The following is a 24,476-nucleotide window of genomic DNA, read 5'->3' as shown; positions in this document are numbered from 1 at the left end:
TCCGTCTCTACCACATTCTCGTGTTCACTAATAATGGCTGTGCTCAGAATCACTTTAGAAATAGTTCCTCCCGGAAGATTATTGAATTTCCGACGATAAGATCACAGTTATGTTTAGTTGACCCTGACAAAGCACCGCGATAGTCATCTCCACCTAAATTGGCGGTCGTGTGGGATATTCAGACATTCTTTCTGGTCCGCGGGTGAATGTTTTCAAATTATTGCTGATACACGCGCTTTTCCGCGATAATATTTGAGTTGTCACCTCTCGCGAGGAGTGGTGCTGCAAATGACATTTTAATACTTCTCACTTAATGAAACACTCAACACGATTAATCATCGGCGAGAGAAAACAAACAAATATCGAGCATCAATTTTTTCCACCGAAATTTCCACCTCGCATGCAATTATATTCGGAGACATGAAAAAAAGTAGACTGAAAATAAGCTCGCTTTTTTTCGTCCAGTCCACACTGCAGACATGAAATGTGATACTAATTGAACATGTCATTAGGGAATATGGTTTGAAACGCGTTTAAAGTGTCTTGCTGATTCTCTTGTTGGTGCACGCAATCTAAATAAATACCCTCAGTGGCCGTTCTCACACGACTCACTGACACAGTGCATAATTTCACGATATTCAATATTTCATCAGAACTGTCTGCAGACCGTCAATTTCCTATTTATACACTTTGACTGAAGTGAATGAATTTCTTTCTGAAAATTGCCCAAGACCGCAGACAACCTTATGTATTATATTATGTATTTGACGAATCTGAGTTGAAGAAAACTTTGCAATTCATATTTCTGATATTCCTAGACAACATATTATTAGTATAATATGATTAATATTGAGATGGAGGAGCATTAAATTCACTTTCTGAGAACATTTCATCAAATTTGCCTTATAAAAACTATAAATCTTCTGGCACTAACCAGCTTGTTGGAAGATAATTTTGCACAGCAATTTCTCTGTCAGTTTAACGTATGAGAACATCTGAAATCAGGCAAATGGGCGATTTAGCTGACGTTAATTAGTTTAAAAATGCCAAAAGTATGTTTTTGCGAATTAGACGAAATGCCCGATGGAGCATTTCTCATTCCGATAGAAATAAACATCATGAGCTTCTCGACTTATTCATCGTCTTTTCATTCAATCATGCAAGATTTACCTTCTGTGTACGCATCGTGGGCAATAAAAGTGAATAGCGGAAGATTTGAAGACTCTCCACTAATCATGGGATGTTTACATAAAATGAAATATTTATTTAGATGCTTGTGTACTTATTTGAATGGTCCTTATCGGGTGTTAAAGTGGATTATTGTCTTTCGCAAGAGAACACACACACACACACACGCGCTTTTCCGCTCAGCGGAGATTTATGTACCTGGTCCCACTGACAGCTTCTGCTTTCTGCCACACTAACCTGGCGATGTGCCAGCAAAATGAATATCCACCCTTGTACAAAAATTCCTCTACACCGCTGCGAATGCGAGAATTTAAGACAATCCGCCACATGGAAAGTTTCATTTGGGATCGCCTGGAAACTTTGACACATTCCTGAGACCGCTTCCGCTCCCGTTTATCTCAAGACCATTCTGAGATTGTCTCAGCTCCACGTGCTCCACAGTGTAGGGAGTTTTCCGCATAGCAGAGAGAGAGAGAGAGAGAGAGAGATTTGTACATATGTTTAAATTTGCACAGCAAATTATATATTTGTACTTGCCACGTACATAAATTTAAATGTTGCTCACTTAAGGTACAGAAATAGACCAAAAGTGCGTGCTAGAGAAAACAGAGAGCTTTCCATGGTTGCAAGAAGTGCGATTCCCAAGATAACCTTCTGACGCTCAATGGGAAATTTTCCCTGATTATCTAAACTCGCTCGACAATTTCAAACTCTCAACATCACACGAGAGCTGTGTGTGTGTGACGATATACTGAAACCATAAGTTCAATGAAAATGGTGCGAGGGTGCGAGGGATTACTTGGTAAACAACTTCTCCACAGTGGATTCTCTTGCACCTCGCTCAAATGACGATAGAGACTGTATAGTGTATTATTTAACATAATAAGCATATTGTATTAATTATCAACAATACGCCGTTGTCAAGTTGATCATTTGTGTGGTAGCGACGATAAATCTACGCTGAACAAGGTGTGTCTGCGCCGCAAAATCAATAGATGCAGAAGAATATGTTTCACACTATATCACAGAACCGTACCTTGGGTAATTAATTATGCCATCATGCCTCCTCACGAGTGACTTAAGTGCGGTGTGGCATCTGTTTAGTAAATTTACTCCTCTCAGTTCAGGGTGTGTGGCTCATTGATGATTCTGCGAAATTGATTCTGAGACGCTTTTCCTCTTTGATGATGGTGTGTTTGTGTCCCACAGGAGGAAACACTGTTGGATCTCCGGATGAAAATGGAAATTATGAAAACACTGAGTCACTCAAAATGCTCGCAGCTTCTTTTATTGCGCCGCGCGACAATTAATCATTCTCCGCTGATACCGCCAATGGCATTGTTTTCGCATTCAAATAAATATTGGTATTTAACAGTCAAAACTAGATCACACAATCATTGAGCGCCAAAATATGCCAATGCTTGTTTGCACAGCGATAAAGTGGAAATATTTGACATGATCTCCATAAAATAATGTCTCATCTCTCTGTCTTTGGACAATAAACTGAAATTTAGAAAAAGATATTACCCAAAGCTGTTATATTCAAATATTCCTTGCGATTTCCGTATGATTGGGGAAATTTTTCATAACCATTTGAAGTGTGAAGCTCTGGACTAAAAGCCATAAAAATCATTCATTCCAATCAATAGCGTCAAATTGAAAAGCGTTTTCATATCGTCAAATATATTTCAAATGGAGAAAAGGTTACTATACGAACATTTTCTATATCCATTGCCGAGGGTGAGAAAGAGAAGTGAAAATCCATTAGCGGGCGCTATGTGTATGGCACAAATATACACATTTTCTTCCATTATAAATTTCCCACCCTAATTACCCCTGTTTACATTAGTTATACATTTATGTATTGGCATTTCACTTCATATATGTTGTGCCGCAATCAACCCTGAAACTTACCATTGAGGTAAGTCGAAGGAGGAACAGGCAAATGCCTGAAAATTTACAATATACAACATAAATTCATGTACTCTCGCATTCGGGAGATTGAGGTTAGGTGTGAGGAAACTAATAGACACACCACAATGCTGAATTGGGCGCCGAAGGAGTTTCAGCCTTAAGGTTTCAACATACATGGCGAATATTTATTGCACACCCCATGCCACATCGTATGAGCTCCTCTCGTTCGCTGAAAATTGTGTGGAGCTAAAGGAGCGGAAAAACATACAACATACACACACTCATATATTGAAAAAAAGGTACACTACAAGGTATTGTGGAAAATTCCGAAAAAATTCCACAAGTCGAGATTGAGGGGAAAATGTTACATTTGGTCACATAAATAATAAAAATTTTAATTCGTGAAGGAGTTTGTTTTTGTACTTTGTGGGCGTCTTTTCATCTGTACCGCGTCCCCCGTTTTGCCCGCCAAAATATCTCTTTCCCCCCGTCCAATACGGCGATGATGGCATAAAATATTGGGATCGGAAAAATTATTCACACCTGGGCACACACCAACTAAAAGGCGTATATATCTTATTTTTTTGTGTCTGCAATCCAGTGAGGAATGTATACGAATTTTCTCCGTATTTCTTTTGTGGAATTTCTACTCGTCCCTCCTCATTTCCCAAGATCTCGATAAAAAATTCAGTCGAAGAGCGATTCTGCCAGGAAGACAGGAATTTTCTACCCCGTGATAGCAGTTACAGAGACAATACAATGCGCGGAGGGGAGAATATGAAAACGACACATCATATTTCTAACCACTTTTTGCATGTTACCCAGTTTCTATCCTCGGAGTATTCAACAAAAACACGACAAAAACAGTGAGCTAGTTTGGGTAAAAAATCGACTTTTATGCTCTTCATGGTGTTTCTCAAAGTTTTACAAGGAAAAGTTTTGGGAAAGTAGCATCACTATTGCGAAAACTCTCGACTTTTGCCTCTTCTTACGGAATTACTTGAGACATGAACCATATGACTTCGCATCATAAATCAACATTTTCAGCGAAGTTTTTGTTATTACAACTAAAATAGTCTCACCTGAATGTTTAACGATCTGCTATCTCTATAAATTTACAATGTCTAGGCGTTGCTTCGTGTGTCTAAAATTATTGCAATTTCAACGTTCCTCATCCAAAAATAGGCACAATTCTCACGTAGAATTTTAGATAAAACAACAAACACCAGAAAGAGTGATTTACACGGTGGACAATATTAATAAAAAACCAAATGCCTAGCAAATATTGTATTGAAAGAAATATTAATCCCTCAATGGAAGCTCAATTGTCCTACTTTTCCCTGGTGAAGAATGGAAAACAATTTCGAATGGTGCGCTACTGTAGCAAACTTGAATAGGGGAATACGATTTTCAACAAATTTTCCAAAACATCTCATCTTGATTAGCTTCCAATGTTGTTTGCCTTCCTTTGTGATTTCCATTTCCGATAAATTTCCCTTTTTTCCCAATATAAATATGCTTTTGAAACTCAAAAGTGCCACCGAGTGAGGAAGTATATTGACTCTTGTGCCAGTTGAGTGAGGAAAACGGAAAGAAGATGCTATCAATTTGTTGAACTTAAATACATACCGCCCTGCACACTCTCCTGGTCCATGGCTCCAATCAAAGACATCCCAAAAGGCAGAGTCGACATTGAGCTCGACCGCACAGCTTTGGGAACATTGGGGGTAAACATAACAAAGTTAATGGTGGTGCGCCCCAGTGAAAGGGGCTGGTGGAACCCGTTGAAAAGGGGATTTTGTCCAACCGCAAGACCAAACAAATGTCGTCTATCATAAATGCTTCATGTGGAATGCGCACACAACTTGACTCAATCAACTGCACTAATACAGTAAAATAGCCACTGTGAGGGCACAAGTGTTAGGAAATGCATTTCCATGGCACAGCGATGGAATTGAATTAATGAATGCATTACACTCAGTGCAATAAATCTTAATTTGGAGCACGAGTCAATAAAATTCACAATAAACGTAATTTACATTTTCCTTCCTCTTCATTATCAACGTCTTCTGCGTTGGACTGGCAGAAAATTAGCGTTCTGCGAAGAAGGAGAAAAAAAATTATAATCAAATTACAACACTTGGGAGAAAGTGGATTAGAACACTTTATTGCGCAAAGGCTCTTGTACATGTAAATCTCCAATTTCTCTGAGAATTGTCACTCACATTGCATGCCTTTGCCGGCAGATAAATGTCTTGTGTGATATCATGTGATGACAAGACGGCGAATTCCTCTTAGAATACCTCAGAATTTACACGGAAAATTGGTAATATGACAAACTAATTTCCAAGAGCCCACGACAAAGAGACATTCCACTTGTCGCATTCATTTCGGCTGAGCTGAAGACACATCCGCAACGACACTTTGTGCAGCAATATTTCACGAGATGAGCTCCTCGCCACAAACACTGATAAGACTGCCAGCAAAATGATAATTAAAAGCGAAAAGCCAGGATAAGAAGGGAAATGTGAAAAGTTTACCTATTAAGGAGATGTTAAAGTGGAAGTTCACTGCAGAGAAAATTCCAACTCATTGCTCCTTGTGGAAATACTCCTAAACAATATATAAGTATGCTTCTTTCTGCACTCATGATCATATGTACAACAGGCTTCATGACTTTAATATACAGCGAGCTTGAAGCTTGACCGGAAACCCTGGAATTACAAATTAATTTAAATAAATTACAGCCAACCTTATCCTGACTCCATGTGAAATCACACAAATGCAAAGAGAGAATTGGAAAGCGGAAATTTTAGCAAGAGGATTACCATCGAGCTGTCCCGGAGCTTCGGCTAATCAACCGTAAATTCATGAAAACATCTCAAATTGAAAACCAAATTGCCCTAAATGATAATGACTCTCAATTGTCATTTAAATTATACTCTTCCATGCATTGATGGCAAAATTATAGAATATTCCGAAATACATTAATCTTCTGGCATATTTCTGATCATCCCCTTATACCATATGGAATAACTCTTGCAATTACCTCCACTTCCGCCCAATGAAAATGATATTAGCTTTTGGGTACGGGTTGTTTATTCGAAATTAGGGTCTTCGTGCTAAAGTGGCAAGAGACAAATGTCTCGTTTGCGGTCTAGAAATATATCACAATAAATAAAATTATACCAAAGATTCCACACATCGTCTTCGCATCGCCAGTATTTATTCAACACACATTTTGCAGACACTTTTTTTTTCACCCCTGAACACGACATCCTCAAAGCCCAAATACCGCCGCCTAATGTTGCTTTATGTTTCATATTTATTTTATTACTATTTTCATTCCAATGTCAATAAAACAGAAGAATAACACGGCGGCGTGAATAACTCCCAACACATTGCATCTGGGATGAGATCGTCTGCGGTGGAAATTTACGGACCGTGCAAAATATGACAAACAATAGTCAAAGAGAAGGAAATAATAGTGAAATTCCATTTCGGTTAGGGTAGCTTTTTGGGTGAAGGGTTGATTTTGGTCCAGTGTTCAATATATTTGCTATCACTAAATACACTGTTCGATGCTTTGAATTATTGTGGGGCTTGATTGATAGTTTAAATTACTGGTTATAGTAAATCTGAATTACAGAGATAGTTTCTCAGCACTGAATTAATTTTGAAGCTAGTAATCTGTGCGGTTCTCAGTTTATTTAATAGCTTCTGTCCATTGTATTCAAATGTCTTATAACGTTTCCAATGTTTAAAGATTCATCTGACGAAATAAAATTTTACTCACTGAGTAGAAACTATAAAAAACAATCAATATAAATAAAGCTCATCCACCCAAATGTGTGTTCTCGACGAGCTATTATTAAAGACAAAAAAAATTTCCCAACATTGTAAAATTTTACTGAAACCTGAGCGGTAGTAAATTGGTAATAAAATATCAACAATTTTGGATAACATTCACTATAGTGTCAATAAATAAATCCGCCGATAAGCAATGATTGTGCTTATATGAATTTTATCAGAACGGCCAAATGCAGAGAGTGATTTAATGGGTTTTTGGGTGTGTGACGGTTTGATTGATAAATCTTGCGGATACACCTGCTGGCTTAGCCTCTTTTTGCTGCCCACCCAATGTACACACGGGATCCGCTGGATCCCTTTTGCAGTGCATGTTCATGCGCGTCAGTGGGGAAGTTAGTTAATTAAAGATTTATGTCTACAAATGGATTGACATGTGAAAGTCTCACATCATGATTACATATGTGACACTTGGGGTAACATTTGTATTATAATTTTGATTAGTGATGTCAGTAAAATGATGAATATGGTGCACATATGTCAGTGAGAAATCCCATTTATGTTGTCGGTCCGAAATCTGTATGTGAAAAGCAATCAAGCCAATTTACTGCGAAATGGCCGAATTCACCAGTGTGTTTACATATAAATTATTGCCTCTACATGAGTACGCTTTCCGGAGTCTAGAGAGACTGAAATTCGAACACTTTGGCGGTGGAACAAATGCGTGCAACATAAAATCTATCAGTCTCAATTTGATGGAATTTCTCCCATCCTATATTTTCATTTTATTCGATGGTGTGCTCTGTTCTCCTTTTTCCACCAATCTTTATTGGATTGCCTCTGTATAAAATTGCCATTATGCCTTAGTCAGAATTGCAAATGGTGTAAACGATTTCAACATATATTAGCATCTAATCACTTGCAATTGAACACAAATTACTTAATTTACCAAAGTAAATAAACAAATGGACGGGAAGCTCTTGGATTACATTTGTAATAAGTGCTGTGTCTATTATATAATTCAAATCTTCAAAGAGAAGAATCTCAGACACGCCAAAAATGTATTCAACTCAATTGACTTGCCGAGTGTACATAAAGTCCTCAAATCGACAACACTCCACATACCAAAACAAATCAATCGTACTTTCCACTTATTTGACTCTTGGTGCTCTTGGCAGTTTATCCGGAAAGATGAGACGAAGGGAGAAAGCCACAGATGGCTAAGAGAAGTGAATTGACAATCATGTTTGTGAGTACTTGGGCTCTTCGAGCATAGGATATTCATTAGAGATTTTAGAAGAGGCACAATATTGAGGAGGGACACTCGAATCATTCCATGAATTATTCGCCAATTTCACAGAACAGATAATTGCTTTCGGGATTTCCACAAGAATTCACTTGTGCAGGTGTGGTAAAATTGGAAAATTCCCGAGACCACTCGAGATTTGAGATCCTTGAACTATTGAATGAAGATGAATATTTATGAAGTTCGGAATCTTTGAAGATTTGCACTTTTTTTGTCTCAGCATGACCTTTTGAAGTATAGTACAAATTGCTTCGTTCTGAGACAAAAAAAAGGAACGGAATTATTAATAGAAAAATCCTTCAAAACAAGAATGAATATTTTCCCAGAATTATTTATGAATTCCTTATCGGAAATATACCCTCTTTCATCCCTCAAAATTATTTGCAATGTGTATTGCTTGTCACTGAGTGAAAGCATTGGGGGATGAAACTGGGAGATAATAGATGAACCTGAATTGATTCAAGTTTGGGAAAGTCAGTGTGGAATATTGAGTAGATTCAATTGCGGTGACTGAGTAATATTTCTCATTGTCTATTGAACATGTAATGTCTATGAGCTCCTCTCAAATCCACCGCAAGTAGATCCCCTATCCAAAGTTTGGATATACTGGTTGGAGATTGATAGTAGATTAGGACTCTGCACGGATATGCTAAATGTTAAATGATTACGCAAGAGTCTCACCACAAAACGGGTGGAATTCGGCATGAGATTTGTCCCCCCTTTTCGCCATATGACTCACTGTCCTCGTCCTCTATTCAATTTGTCTCGAGAAATTCAATGTGTAGTAATGTTTGACAAGAGAAGCGTATGAGATTGATTCTCTGATCCAAAACTACACCGAAATTCCACTGAGCTTTTCGGGGCGGATGTGCCGGGCGAGGACTGAACATGGGCCATAGGCGCTGTTGGAGTGAAGTTCTGTCAGTGCTTCTGCAAAACATTCATTCGTCACTGGGGAGCTTTCCGGCTCGAGATTATACATAACATGTGGGTTGCTTGCATATGTACACATATCTCTGCGGAAGGCTTGACTCACTTGGTGGCCTGGATGGGTTTGGGTGGATTGTTCTCGCTACACGCAGCATTTCTCATCCGGCATTATGCCGTATGCTTCTGACCATGTTTTCTTTTCCGCCTGACTTGTTGAGACACCCATCAGATCATGATTCGAGAACGTATGCTATGTGCTTCTTTATGTAAACTTTTCATCGCTATCCTTCAAATTTTGGATTGCGGCAGGATTTAGTGTGAAACGTGTGCTCTTCACATGCATTTCTCACCCGGAATGCATGTAATTTAATTTATCCAACGAGACAAATTTATTTAAAATGTCTGACATCGTTGCACATGACAAATTGCTGTTTATGAAACGTTTTTCATCGAGAGTGGTTGCCAATCTCTTTTTGGAACTCCGCCTTTGGGTCAAGTTGTGATGCCATTTACTCGCAATTTTCCAGTTCAATTTCATTCAGGATTCGAAGTAATGTTTTATAATTTACCATTTAACATTTTCAAACTATCCAAGTTCAATTTTATCTGTCGCCATTAAATCACATGATGGATTTTAAGTGCTTTCAGCCACACAATTTTCCGACGCAAAATGTGAGCAAAGAAGTGTCAAACACAATGATTTTGTACTTATGCGGATTGTCTGTTAAAGTCAGCATATTTTCATATATACTTTGTAAAGACCACATGCCCGAAATATCTTTAAGTTAATTTTCCCAAACTCACCTAATTACAAGTACAGCTGTTGGTGAAAGATGATCTGAATGAATTTGCTGCTTCGAGCAAAAACACCTCCGTCAGAAAGATATGATGGAGACATCGCAATAAAAGGCAGTATCTCTCCTTTGTCAGGTAACATTTCAGAAAGTGCCTTTCGCAAATGCTATAATGAATTACTTTGCATATCATATTTATGACTTATCACAATGAAAACTTGGCATTTCTCGAGCCAAATTAGTGTAACATGATATTTCTTGGCAGACGTACCGCTTGATATCTCGTGCAGTGAAAGAAAAATACGGTCCATTTGCCTTCAAACTATTGCTTCAGCAGCAAACTTGGCTGAAGTCAAATGATATCTGAGTTCCCCTCGGCATAATTATTCAATTAATGAATCTCGCAATTTCAGAGAGAAATGTTCATTTATCCTCATTCTGAAGGCATCCAGTTTAATTTAGTATTCACTATGTAATTTTGGAAAACTGATTGAATAGTTGAGAACAAAGAAGCATCAGGAGGCTGATGTGATATGAAAGACTTGATTAATTACTGTCCCTTTGTCGGGAAAGATGAACTTTTGATTATTCCACATGAAATTTTCTCCAAAGTCTTCGTCGAAGGAAAAGGTATTTCTCAACAAGAAAGTCTAAAATGCCAACAAAAGAGATTCTTTATCTTGCAAATGGGATTTTTTTCCCCTTCTAAAGCCCCTTCTGGATCCTCAATCTTACATACATGTCAGACTACACTGAAAGTTTGATTGAAAGTGTTCCACACAGATTCTTTAAGATCTTGAGAAGAGTTTCTGAACATTTTTAGCCTGCTCCAGACTACAGCAAATCCTCCATCACTCTAACGATTTCGCGATTTGTAAGAGATAATCATGTTTAATCTACAAAGTGTACGTAAGTTTGCAATTACTCAGTACTCGAGAATGTATGCTCAGGGCGGAAGAGAGTGCACTTACCCAATTTGCCGAATGCCTCCAATTACACCACCGACTATCCCACATGAATTTTCCACCGCACTGACGCATATATACGGTGCATAACTATGTAGAAAGTGTCACGAGAAGAAATTGAAGATTGAATTATGAATATATACAGTTGCTTCGGTATTCTCTTCTATTTTCCCGAGGGCACGGAAATTTTCTTCTGTGTCCTTCTTGGGAATTCCTACAGGAGCTTTCTTAAAAATATTCGCGAGTAAATTTCTCGTCCACGAACTCCATATTTATACATGTTGCTTGGAATATTGCATAGTGGAGAATGCGCTGCAAGAAAGAAATTCTGAGATGTATAATTTAGCCATTTATTCACCTCAGTGTTGCGGAATGAATTGTAATGCCTGGAAAAAATAGAAGAAAAACTCTAGATTGCAATTTTTCTCGTTTTGAATCTTTTATTTTAAAATGCAAATGCGATTTTATATGGCATTTAAAATATGATTCCCTGATATTCTTGACTGAAGAAGAAAAAAAAACTCTTCTGATGGAGAAGAAAAATTGACTTCAACGTGGAAATTCGCGGCGCATTATTTCATCTGTTCTCACTTGACTATTTCTCACTCTCACTTCGCTTTCTCATTGCTGATGCTCTTTGGATGTTTTAATACCTGTCAATGCATTACTTTAGCTATTCTATAAATATTTGGACATCTTCGAGTGAAGCTGCGGTGAAAATGTACTTTGAAGCTCACGGAAAATTTTCTTCTTGAGTGGAAAAATACTGCGGCACTCAAAGAATGCTGAATCTCACAGATTGTGACAATCAATTGAGCAGCTGAAATGCAAAATTTCACACCTGAAGTGGAAAAAATAGAACTGTGAATGCTGAATAGAGAAGCAAGAAATTTGCATGGGAAATTATTCAACACCTTGTCATGTGCCAAAGTATTATCAGATGAAAATAGTCAGGATATGAAATATCCATCCACTATAATTGCATTGGATGTCCAAATAAATGCTATTGGAGATAATGTGCTATTTCGCATTTCCATAGCAATATTATTAACAAACCTTGCTTCTCTGTCGGGTTATTTCTATACAAATCCTCCGTTCGTTATTGTACTAAATTGAAATTGAAATTTTCAACAGAGAGTGTGATATTTCTGTATGCTCGAAATGACCAAATCTATTTTGAATGTTGTTTCCCATCATTGTCTATACATATTTGTGTCAGCGAATATGGTGCAAAATTGGATTTTCTCCATTTGTATAGGAAAGAGTCCATCAGCATTCGCCTGAAAACGTCCTCCAATCTGAATTGACTACTTCGGTAGTGTAATTTTTCCAATTGAAAATTATTCCGTATAATCACCGCTCACGATGGACAATAAAATCACTTAATGTTTTGTATTTTATGTGGATACAATACAATTTAATTGATCATATTCGCAGAGTGACGCTTTTGATTAAGTTGCAGATTCATATGCGAACGAGGCGTAACTCGAGTGAACATCCACTCATTTAAATGTAAATGTACTTCAAGTACTCATCGAGAGCATAAGATAGGCAAAACCAACTGCAAAAGGCAAACTGTACGACCAAATAAATCATTGAGAGGAATGAAGGACCATATCGTTGATGAAGGAGATTGTCGCTAACCAAAGTCAATTAGCAGAATCAACAGTGACATTAATATTCTCAATAGGCATGATTCTCACTTCTTCGCATTCATATAAAAATTCTTCTGTCTCTCTACAATAAATAATGAATACACAATATTTTATGCAAACACATAAAATAAGCTTTATGGCGCCATTTGAATATCCGTTTTCCAGGCGAATTTTTGGCGAAAAAGCATTCCGGTCCGATTTAATGGAAGGCAATTCGAATGGTTTTCGGATAAATTTCAACACACAAATGTATACCATTTATGATTTCCAGATCGGAAGGGAGATTTTAAGACATATATGTAGCTTTTATGCAAAATTTCGACTGCATATTTGCATGAAGCTCAATCTTCATTCCATCTAGCATCGAATGTCTGGCAAACATTCTACTTGGATTATGCATGTGAAGTGGCATATAAAATATTGGTGGAAAAATATATAGCGCGAATTTGAAATTTAAATCAAATAAATGTGTATTTTGCCATTCCTTTTGTTTGACATCTTATGTATAAATTTTATTCACCGTTTCCATTTTCTATGTTGTGAAGTGCGTGATTTTACGAATTTCCCATTAATCTGTCACTTATTTTTATGCAATTCAAATGCTGTAATTCCACACAATGCTGCTATTTTTGGTGTGATAACCTAGAAAAGGGTTGAATTGAAGCATTGTAGAGTTATTGACATATCACAATATTCCACTTTTACTCGTTAGTTATGTAAAAATGAATTTCACATATCAACCCATGATATGCCATTGAGACATGTCAGTTATATTTTTAGTGCATTGAACACTGTAATAGTGGTAATAGTAAATATAGAAGACAACACTTTCAGTGATGCATTCAATAAATGCGAATAAACATTTCTAAAATAGCAGTTTTTGTGAAATGAACAATATGAATTTCATGACTTCTTTGGAAAACCATTTAGAATATGCACATATTTAGTTGATTTTCCTACTCAATTAGGGGTAATAAATTCTGCGAATCAATTTGACAATTCACTCAATTCTCTTGGTATATCAAATTGCGGCTCATCTGAATAAATTGCTATTGATTACTGTTCGCACTCCAAATCAGAGTATCAAATCTTTCTTCACAATACATTCTCGTTCTCATTGAAATAGCCACTCGTTTAATGTGTGTGCGTGTACTGTTGGACAGATAAATACCCCCTTAAGTGTGGAAGAAAGGGAAAAATTTATATCAGTCGAAATAGCGAGGAATAAAAATTTCCGACAAGGATAAAATTAAGGAGCACTTTATATGTACCCATCCATAATTTATATCGTGTCTATCAAATTTGACAGTGAATTACGAATAAAAATGCCTCTGCCCACTTTTATGACAGTCATTCTAGGGAAAATTGTGTCAAAATATTTGCAAAAGGTAATGAGGGAAAATTGGTGGGCTTGCGAGAGGCTCTCCATTATGGAGGCGCTGTCAGGAGTGAGTGGGAGGTGGATTGATAATTAATTAGTGGGTGTAAGTGAGTGATAGGCCAACGCGTAATCTAATAGATATTCTTTCATCCACTTTCAGATCCCGCACTTTTGTTAGCATCATCATTCTCAAGTGGTTGAGAGAAGTGTTACCATCGTTCACCACCTCCTCAATTTTTCGGCTCATCACTCGTTAGCCCGCAGGAAGAAAAGGAAAGGTGAGCTCCACTCTTTCACGAGATCCCAATTTCTTTTGTGCCTATTCACCCAGTGATGTGAAGTCGGGGGGGATAAAAAATGGATATAGTGTGAATAAATATAAAACTTGACCCATTTCACATGGTGAGCAAAGTGAAAAGTCTCGCTTCTCCTTTTCCGATTTGCATACGCACTTTCTGCCATGGCATAAGGAGAAAAATGGCCGTGATAGGGAAACTTTTGATTGAATTACATTATTCCTGAGAGGAATTCTTATTATTTCTATACTCTTTTGGGCACAAACCTCTCAATTTCCACTTCATCCCTCTCCCACATCTCCGCATGTAAATTTAATACGGACGCCACAAGCGCTCTCCGGAAATCACAAATTTCTGCCACCACAGAAGGTGAAAAAGCACAAAGGACTGCCTAATATGTATAAAAATAGCTCTCATTGACTCAGTGTAAACTCAGGGTTAAACTCAATTCAATTTCTGCCACGAATATTTCTCTCGTGAATGAACCTTTACATGTAGTACTTCCAGTCAATGTGATGTTATCATTACTCATCAAATAATAAAAATTGATTGAGCCAAATTGGGTCAACAATTTCTGGGAAAATTGGGAGAGGAGAAAGGTGGAATGTGGCTCTATAGTGTGTACATAACTCGACAAATGTTCCATTTCACTCAAGCTAGATTTGCAAGTTGATAAAATTGGCTGTTCACGGCGCAAAGTCGCACTCACTCAAAAATAATACTTTTCTCAAAATTGCCTTTCAAATTGCCTCTGCAATCACGTCAGGGAAAAATCAATAGATTGTAAACTGTGCTTTGTCCTCTTTTTTCCTGTCAATACGCCTCAATATCCATTGCAAATATACCAGCATGATGAACTTCTGTACAGTTTAGCTATAAAAAATATCTTGGTTGATAGAATTAATTTATTTCCACACAGAGGAAATGACAATTGAACGATACGTTGTATACAATTTTTCTTGATAGTATAATACAAATTTAAATGTTAGGTGAAGACGTCAGTAAATGCGTTTAAACGTACGGAAAAACGTGTGAAGAAAGAGAAGAAAATAAAATCGTCATAATGTACATTTTACGACTCTTTTGAGCTCATGTTCAATGAACGAAATTAGTTTTCCTCACCAGTTTTTCCGCCTTCGTAATTCTAAGAGTTGTGGCTATGTTGAGTTTCAAAATTTACTCCGTCAGCAGTCGTAATTGGACAGAAGGAAGTGGAAAACAATAGAAACCTTGTCATATGTTTCATGTTTTAAGGCACTTTCACTATATACTGTATAAATAACTCTTGGCACAAGAGATAGAAGAACATCTAAGATCTTAATGTGAGATCACTCAGAGAATTGCGTATTCCTTCTTCTATGCTCACGTAGAATGAAACTTTTCCATGTGGAATAAATGCAGGGAAATCCACCTCACGAGAAACTCCGAAAGACTTTTGTCTTTATTTATGATAAAGCGTAACTTTAATGTGAAACTTTTTGTCTGAGAATTTTTATACCCTCACAAATATTAGTTTGGAAGTGAATACAAAAGATGATTCTACTAAAATCTCATATAACTTCAACTTTTCATGCACATTAACTTTTCCATTATTCATTTATTCGTCAGTTGTAGTAGAAAAGTTTTGAGAGTCCTTTTACTCCCTCATGCTGGATGATATAATGCTAAGGAGCAAAAAAAAAGTTCTAGATTCTCTGTTTCCACGCCCAGGACTTTTTGTCACTCACGATATGGCAACATTTGCACGCTTTATGCTTAATTTCTTTTGAATAGTTAAATTTTCATGCATGTGACATTTTAATGCATAGAGATATCACAAAGTTCAGGATGTGTCACAAATTATTTTCTCTTGAGCGCTAGTTTAAATTGTATTAAGTGAATAAATTATGAAATCTCTGTCGCGCGGATCTGATAATGAAAAAACTTTAGTAATTTACATATGATTATGGCAATTAATCGCCTCTGATGAAAATGTTGCCAAAACTTTGGGAACTTACTCGCCATTTGGTCAACCCAAATATCCTTCTCCAGGTTGGCCATAATTTTCAAACTCCTGTGCGTATAGAGGTAACATTTAAATTTCGCATTTTCCCCGCCCCAAAAAGGTCACATTTTATTGTTCCGAGAGCCTTTTCCGCATCGTGTACCTAATCAATAAAAATGTATGCATCCTGTCCGCCCGTGAAGCACAAGGTGGAACGAATGGGCGATAAATTGAGCCCAAGTGTCGTATTCGTGTACCGAAATTTCAATCTACATCATCCATTATAAATTGCATGACCAGAGCGATGGAGTGGAAATGCACTGTTATCATTCAATTAGGCACTTTAGAATCGCTTTTGATATACAATCGGTGGATGTAATCAAATATAGGGAGTTAGGTGTCGGATTAATTCGGCAGGCCCGGCAGCGATGATGGTGCGTGTAAATCAAATTAGCTGATATTAATAATAATAGAGGTGTGTGGAAGTTTGCTGTTTTAATTGGGCAAATGACAGCTGCAAACACCACGGCGTTACCTGTATTTTATATACATACACAGAGGCTAGATTATTAATTTCGACACTGTTCCATCTACTGCGAAAGCCAGTTAGTGGCTGCCTTTGTCGCAGGATGTCAGGCAGGTGGCCGGGGGTCACGGGCGTACGTGGAGCATTTTATTAGATAAATGGCAGGTATTATGTTTCCATGTCACAGCATGGAAATAGTGTGGATTGTACAAATTGAAATTATAATTCAGTACACTGACACCTCGTTTTGGACCAGATGAAATATGAAGAACTTACTCAGATAATTCGCATGAAATTGGGAAAATCTCCTGGATTACACGGTGCAATATGCTTTAGGAATAAATTTGACTTACAGTCACGATACTGTGTGCATGAAGTGTGAGTTTTTCATCGGAAATTATTGATATCGCCAAATTAATTAAATGAGAATAAGCAATGAATCCCGGAAATTGCGCACCCTCCCATTTCTGAACTTGTTTCTTCGAAGGACAGTAATAAAACATTCGTGTTAAACTCCATTCACGATAATTACTGCAAAGCATAATAATGGCGATGGCGAAGCCGTGGTTAAGTACTATTTTGACATCTCTCCATGAAGAGTCTGAAATATGACTGATATCCGCGGTGGAGGAAAGAGTTAATAAACGAACTTCTGTCACTGATTAGAGACTATATGGGTGGAAAAGTTTGTGGAGGGGAAAAGTTTGTGAAATTAACTTCTTTTTCTTTTGCTAATTTTTCATAATTACGCTACCATTATCTGGACAGAAGACACCATCAAAGGGAATTATTTGTTTTTTTTTGTCCGGAAGGAGCAAGATGAATTACTAATTATAACCCTTTTTACTGTCTACCCTTGCCACAGCGAACGATTAACACACATCCCCATAACGATTATGGAATTAAGTGGTTAAGTCCTTTCTTTAATACACCTAGATTTCCCCAAGTGCGCGCCATTTTATAATTACATAAATGGATGAAAATAATCTTTATATGGCTCGACGTACTCAAATATGGGAATTAAATCGCTTGGGTCACGATATAGATTTTTGCAGACATTATACGGACCGAAAAGCGCGGGTTCGGATCATTTATCAAAGGCACTTTTCAAAGGAGCAATTTTCTCCGTTGAATTTTGCCGCTGGTAGTTTTCCCGGCTACTCCAGCCATGAGCCAGGGGGTGGGAAAAGCAAGGGGAAATTCTGACAGTGGAAATTATCGTGTATTATGGCAAGAAGTAGGAAAAAATTTCTCATACTTTATAGAGCTTTCTCACGAAAATTTAATGATTTTATGACTGACCTCAGCAACACGTACACATGTATTCACATGTGGGCTGTAATACCAAAGCTCTTTTCCCCAATTAGAAATTGACTTTCACTCCCTGCACAGCGATAAATCCTCCAAGCACAGTGCATGTTTCCCGAGAGAAAAGTCGATTTGTAAGAGCAATAAATAATAATTTACATATTTGCATTTCAATGGGGAAAAGTCTGTTCAGAACTTTTCGAGATTTCTCCAACCGAATAACTTCTTCAAAAGATGCTCATATACTTTTCAAACTCACTGTCCTTAGTGGACATTGAGAAAAACGAGAATTTGAATCATTATGGGTTCTAGAGAGAAGAGAGGGTTCTGAAGAGGAAAGTTTGTTTGAGCGAAGATGAGCAAAAAATCGCTGAAAACTGCTCAAGATGAGTATCTGAAGAGATCAAATAGATAAAAGTCAGAAGCTATAAATTCACATTATGCGCTTTTCACACCAAGTTCGGTGGTTTTTTTTCCACTTCTGAAGGTTCACTGAGCAGAATAACCTTTTTGCAATTCATCGAGTTCATTTAGACATTTATCAAAATGATCCAAAATGCAAATTGAATGTGGTGGAATATGAAAAGGTATGCGAATATTGTAGATGTAAAAATGTAAAGTCACTGAGAAATTATTGAATTCGATTTTTCAATCGGACTCAACAATGGAACATAATGGAAATTGATTTGATTACGCAATTCTGTGAATTTTATCTCGCTCCAATACTAAAAGGGTTCCATTTATCTTGCAAATGCTGAATGACAATACAAAATTTATCTGCAAAAACTTTTCCGTTAAAAATAGCTTTTCTTCAAAATGTCATGCGTAGATTTGCTTAAAATGCCGCATTTCCTTCTCGGCAACCCTTTGTTCCACAGAAGTGTTAAAAATCTTCTGAGAATCTTTTCAAATTTAATCAACCTAATTTTATTTACTCAATGCTAGGCGGAATATGATGAAGATTTCCCGCCCCCTAATCCAGAACTCGAATTACCCTGTCTTGAACTCGGAAGCCCCCAAGGATGTGTCGCCCTCAATAACCCTTCTGTGCTGTATTAGTAGGAAAGACTTGTCGGCAAAGTTAAAATTAATCATGGTAATTTTTCTCAGCGTAACTTTTATCCTTGCCCAGTGATACTCTTGGGCAAATGCAAGAAAGAAAAATCTTGGCTAATTTCTGCTTAGCATTTTTTTTTTCAATGAATAATCAATGACGTTGAAGAAATTTTCATTGCTTATCCATCTCTCTCTCTCTCCCCGCTTTCAGATCGTGTCACTCTGATGGTATCGTGAGGAAGTGCTCTTTCGCCTGGTGACCCATGTAAATATTTGCTAGGAGTCTGGGTGGAGGAGGTTCACGCAAGCGGTTGCTGGTCTCTCCTGTGTGATGTCATACTCATTACGGCATTACGTCAGTTTTGCCGAAAAAGCGCCATCAGCAGCCACAGTCGCAGCAGGTCTCTTGAATCAACATCACCTTGTGACGCGTGTTGTGAGTTCGACCACCTCGGCGGTACGTGCCTAAGATTATCGGTGAAGTGCTGCAGAGTGACTTCCGTGAGTGTAAGAGTGTCTGTCGCGCCAAAAAGGAAGCCCTGTCGAGATGTGATTCCACCCCCGTGGATCTGCCAAGGGTGGACCAGGGTGAGAAATGCGCTGGTGGACGTGTAGTAAAAGTGCTATAATGTCACCCAGAGGGTGATGAAGACTTAGATGTGCGCTCTCAATCACAGACAGATCACAAGTGTGTTCCCGCGAGTCCCCGTAATCCACCCGTCAGCGCCTGACGTGTGCAGACCGACAAAAGTTGAGGGAATGGGGGCTTAATTGCGGCACCCACAGATCCCATCCTGTAAATTCACCTGCATGGATTCCACATCGACTCCCGCACTCTTAGATGATATACTGACCACAACTGCACCACTGCTGGCCACCAACGCGACCCCCTCGACGATCGCCAGTCTCCAAGCACCCCTGCTGCCCGGAAGCACCAACGCCGCCTTCAACGCCGTCACCACCATATTGCCCACCAACGGCACCGCCGTGCCCGAGAGTGACGCCTCCCCGATCGCCTCCATCTTCGTCAGCGTCGTGCTGCTGATCGTTATCTTGGGCACCATTATCGGCAACATCTTGGTAAGCAAATCTCACTCACCTCCGCCTATTCGATTTTAGTGGCTAAGCTAGGACCTTCGCTCTATCCATAGGTATGCATCGCAGTGGTGAAGGTGCGCAAGCTGCGCCGTCCGTGCAATTACCTGCTCGTGTCGCTGGCCGTGTCGGATCTGTGCGTGGCACTCTTGGTCATGCCCACGGCCCTCATCTACGAAGTAGTGGAGGACTGGCCCTTCGGCACCTTCTTCTGCGACATGTGGGTGTCGTTCGACGTGCTCTCATGCGCCGCGTCCATCCTCAACCTGTGCGCCATCTCCGTCGACCGCTACTGGGCTATAACAAAGCCCCTCGAGTACGGCGTGAAGCGCACTCCGCGGCGGATGTTGCTGTGCGTGGCGCTCGTGTGGCTGGGCGCCGCCTGCATCTCGCTGCCGCCACTTCTCATCCTGGGCAACGAGCACGAGACGGAAACGGGGGAGCCACAGTGTGCCGTCTGCCAGAACTTTGGCTACCAAATATACGCGACTCTTGGCTCCTTCTACATCCCGCTCACGGTGATGCTGTTTGTGTACTATCGCATCTTCAGGGCGGCGCGGCGAATAGTGCTGGACGAGAAGCGCGCCCAGACGCACCTCGACAAGGCACTGAACGGCGGCACGCAGCAGGAGAAGCCCAAGGAGCCAGTGGGCGCCACGGCGCTGATAGGGTCACCGCACCAGAAGAAGCTGCGCTTCCAGTTGGCAAAAGAGCGCAAGGCCTCCACGACACTGGGCATCATCATGTCGGCCTTCACGGTGTGCTGGCTGCCCTTCTTCATCCTGGCCCTCGTGCGGCCCTTCCTCGACGACAATCACCCCGTGCCCAAGACCCTCTCGTCGCTCTTCCTCTGGCTCGGCTACGCGAACTCCCTCTTCAATCCCATCATCTACGCCACACTCAATCGCGACTTCCGGAAGCCATTCCAAGAGATCCTCTACTTCCGCTGCTCCAGCCTCAACGTCATGATGCGCGAGGAGTACTACCACAGCCAGTACGGCGAGCCGGCGTCGCAGCGAGTGGTGCTGGGTGGCGAGGGCCAGAATGCGCGCGAGAGCTTCCTCTGAAATCAGGAGCCTTGGTCCTGCCTCCTGCAGGATCACACCTTCTAGGCCCGCGGCGGTGCGTTTGTGTGTGAAATACAGTGAAGTGCGTAAACCGGGCGGCGTCCCCTAATGTATACTTCTGTTTTATTACATTCATTTGCTTTCAAAAGACTTGTGATTTTCGTAAAGATTTTTTACAAAAGAAAGAAAGAAAGAGAGAGAAAGTTATTGAGGAATGTGTAAGGGTATATTTTTAAGTAAGAGACCGTGCAAATGAGACCAAATATGTTTCTATGGAGCAACACAATACACTGAATTTATTTGAATGTATAGTGGATGATTAGTACCATATGTGGATTTGATGTTGTACATTATGACGCGTGATGAGATTCTGAGTAACATAAGTCGCCCCTGATGACTACTGTACTTTTAATTGATAGACACCCAGTTGGTAAAGTATTGTAATTACAAATTTATATGTGTATATAGCAGAGGAAAGGAAAATCAATTTAGTGTATGTCCTCATAGTGAATGAGAAAATATACTATAATAATGTAGTCCTCTCTTCGTAGCAATTTAATGGACACGTCATTTCATAAGTATAGGAATTAACGGAGACGCAGCAAGTGTAGAATCATCACAGTTATAGATCGGGGTGGATCATTAAGTAATTATAAATGCTGTCTGGTCATTTTCAATATAAATTCCTCATTTTAATTATTATTTCACTGACCAAAATTCATTAATATTATTTTGTTATGCATGAGAAAATAATATAATCAGCTACCGCCCCTGTTAATATTACATCTCTTTATTTTCACTGGCATTTCCATCTTCCAGCAACAACCGTGAGTATCTCGTGACAATTCTATTTGAATTGTTAGTCGACGCATTTTAATCTGATGATTAATTTTATTAATTTTAATTTGGACAATGGCATATAGTTGTATGACTTTGTTATTACCAAAGTAATTTCAATCACAAATTACTCCTATTACAATCGCGTGACGTGTAAAAGTGTTCCAGCAGTTCAATTTGTATTTAACGCATTGATTTGTTTATTTTTATCTCAAATCTGACTGGAAATTTGAAGTGTGAAAATCTGACTTATGACTGCGGAATGAGTGATGTGCATAAAAATGCTGCAATGGATCATCTTGGCACTTTTGCACGTCACTGACACGAGGAACAGCTTCATAATAGAAAAATTTATTATTGATGACATCAATCAATGAGAAGAGATATAACATAGTTCCCTCCATATAAACCATAGTAAATAGTCATGCACTCATTCTGGGCGAAAAAGTGGGTTTAGAAGAGAAAGAGGGCTTTTGTGATATTTAATATGGCCAAATTTTGGCACTCAACCAGAATAGATTCTGCAAGGAGGAGAATTAATAATACTTCAACCTTCACTTAATGGATACTTTAAATGCTGAAAGAATTCTTATGCACGCCTCTTGAACATACCAAAAACTAAACATATTCACACACAACACACCCTACATATTATTCAAATGGTGAAAGAGTGTGTGAGAGAATTTGAAGCGTCCCAGCGAATGGGGATGTGCTGAAATTTCCCACAACATAAATCTTTCACTCACAAGAATTGCATATAAATCACCAAAAAAAAAGGAAAACGAAACCACCAAAGAAGGCGCTCTATTCAAGAAGGAAGAAAGTAAAACCTAAAAGATATCATGACTCTGGTGCTGATGATTATTTGATAGTTGGAATGGATAAAGTTTGATGAGGAGTTGTTGCATATTTTATTATAGAGAAATTTCCTTAGCGAGAAAAAAATATTTATACAAATGTATAATCCAAAAATAGTAAACTGTTTGCTTTTCTCGCATTTCGTTGCGTTGATTATCTCTGTTATAGTGTTCTTGTTTCTTCTCTCTATTGATTAATTTGCAATTCTAAGGGGTTCTACAAACTATTCAGAGAGAGAGACAAGGGAGAAAGGAATCGAAAAGTAATTGTTCGAGCTAAATATCTTCTTATAAACTCTATGAGGGAGTGTCTCCGGCATGGAATTGTATCGTCTATGACATAGGCATTATACCATTTCTTAGTGGAGCAAACACACAACAGCAGCTTTATCATCATTAAAATGATTGTAAGAGAGAAATCTTTTTTGTTAAGGGGAAATTATACTGTGACACATTTTTTCCACGCTATATCGTTAAGTTGTAAAGAAACAGTAAGTAAAACTCTTGTAAGGAATGTATGTAAATCCGTGACACGAAAGAAAAAAACTTAGCTTAAACTTCTCGAAAAGAAATACAGAGTAACTTTACAAAACACAACACAGGGGATGAATTTTAATGTAATGAAAATGCAATAGTAGAATATACAATTTGCCATAGAAGGAAGATAAAAAAAAACGTTAAAAACCACTAAATTATAAAACTGTCAACAGATTGTTAATGAAGAGCGTAAGAGTGTAGGTAAAGAAGTTTCTATTTATTCATAAATGTTCCTTTCAATTCTGGCGTTCTTAACTTTGACGTAAACAGATTTTAATTGTAACTACGTTTAGAATTAAAGAAAATGATGCAAAATCCGTATTTTAATTGTGACTCAGTGAAAGTTCCAGAACCTACGATATAACCTACTAAAGCAAAGCAAAGAAGAGGGAACGTCATAAGCAAATAAGAATTTGTGTAATGTGAATTTTGATTAATGAAGGAGACAATCTGAGCGTGAGTGGAAAGAGAAAAAAAAAACAATTGATAGACGTTTATAGTCATGTAAATTAATTTATTATTTAGTGACATGGAAAAAAAAGAGAGAGTAAAAGTACGAACGAGCAGAAGAAAACACAAAAAGTTAAAAAGAAAATTTAACAACTACGAAGTGAAAAATGAGGAAATCAAATAAAGTAAAGATTCTATAATACCATAGGTAAAATAAATATAAGTCTTGTTGAAAACCGAAAAAAGGCGTGAAATTTATTTCTTCCCTCTGGTGAGAAGTTGGAATTTTCACTTTGGCACCCTTTTGTGGAGTGCGTGCAAGCGGTGAGTAGATGAATGTTAACAAATTGCAGCGGAAGTGCTGGGAAACTGATTCAGATAAATTATGAAGCATGCAATTTTGTTGTACTGTACCTTGTACTTCCTTCTCGCACCCTCAGCTCATCCCACCAATTTTCCATGCCCCGCTTTCCACAGCACCAACTCTCAGCCCTCCTCATTGCATCACATATGCAGATCCCGG

General features: G+C 38.5%; 1 protein-coding gene across 2 annotated transcripts in view; it reads left to right on the top strand.

Annotated features, from left to right (window-relative positions):
• Window positions 1-24,113, top strand: part of LOC132257529 (5-hydroxytryptamine receptor 1) — a 35,686-nt gene extending 11,573 nt beyond the window's left edge. For both annotated transcript variants that reach the window (XM_059754479.1, XM_059754481.1), the window contains 3 exons: window positions 14,101-14,218; window positions 19,322-20,190; window positions 20,262-24,113. In XM_059754479.1, the coding sequence (XP_059610462.1) occupies window positions 19,921-20,190; window positions 20,262-21,272 (1,281 nt within the window). In that variant the 5' untranslated portion in view covers window positions 14,101-14,218; window positions 19,322-19,920 and the 3' untranslated portion in view covers window positions 21,273-24,113. The remainder of the gene's footprint in view (window positions 1-14,100; window positions 14,219-19,321; window positions 20,191-20,261) is intronic.
• Window positions 24,114-24,476: the final 363 nt, after the last annotated feature.

Source organism: Phlebotomus argentipes, unplaced genomic scaffold, assembly GCF_947086385.1.
Source record: "Phlebotomus argentipes unplaced genomic scaffold, Phlebotomus argentipes genome assembly scaffold_4, whole genome shotgun sequence".
NCBI lineage: Eukaryota > Metazoa > Arthropoda > Insecta > Diptera > Psychodidae > Phlebotomus > Phlebotomus argentipes.
This window is presented reverse-complemented; position numbering and strand designations above follow the sequence as displayed.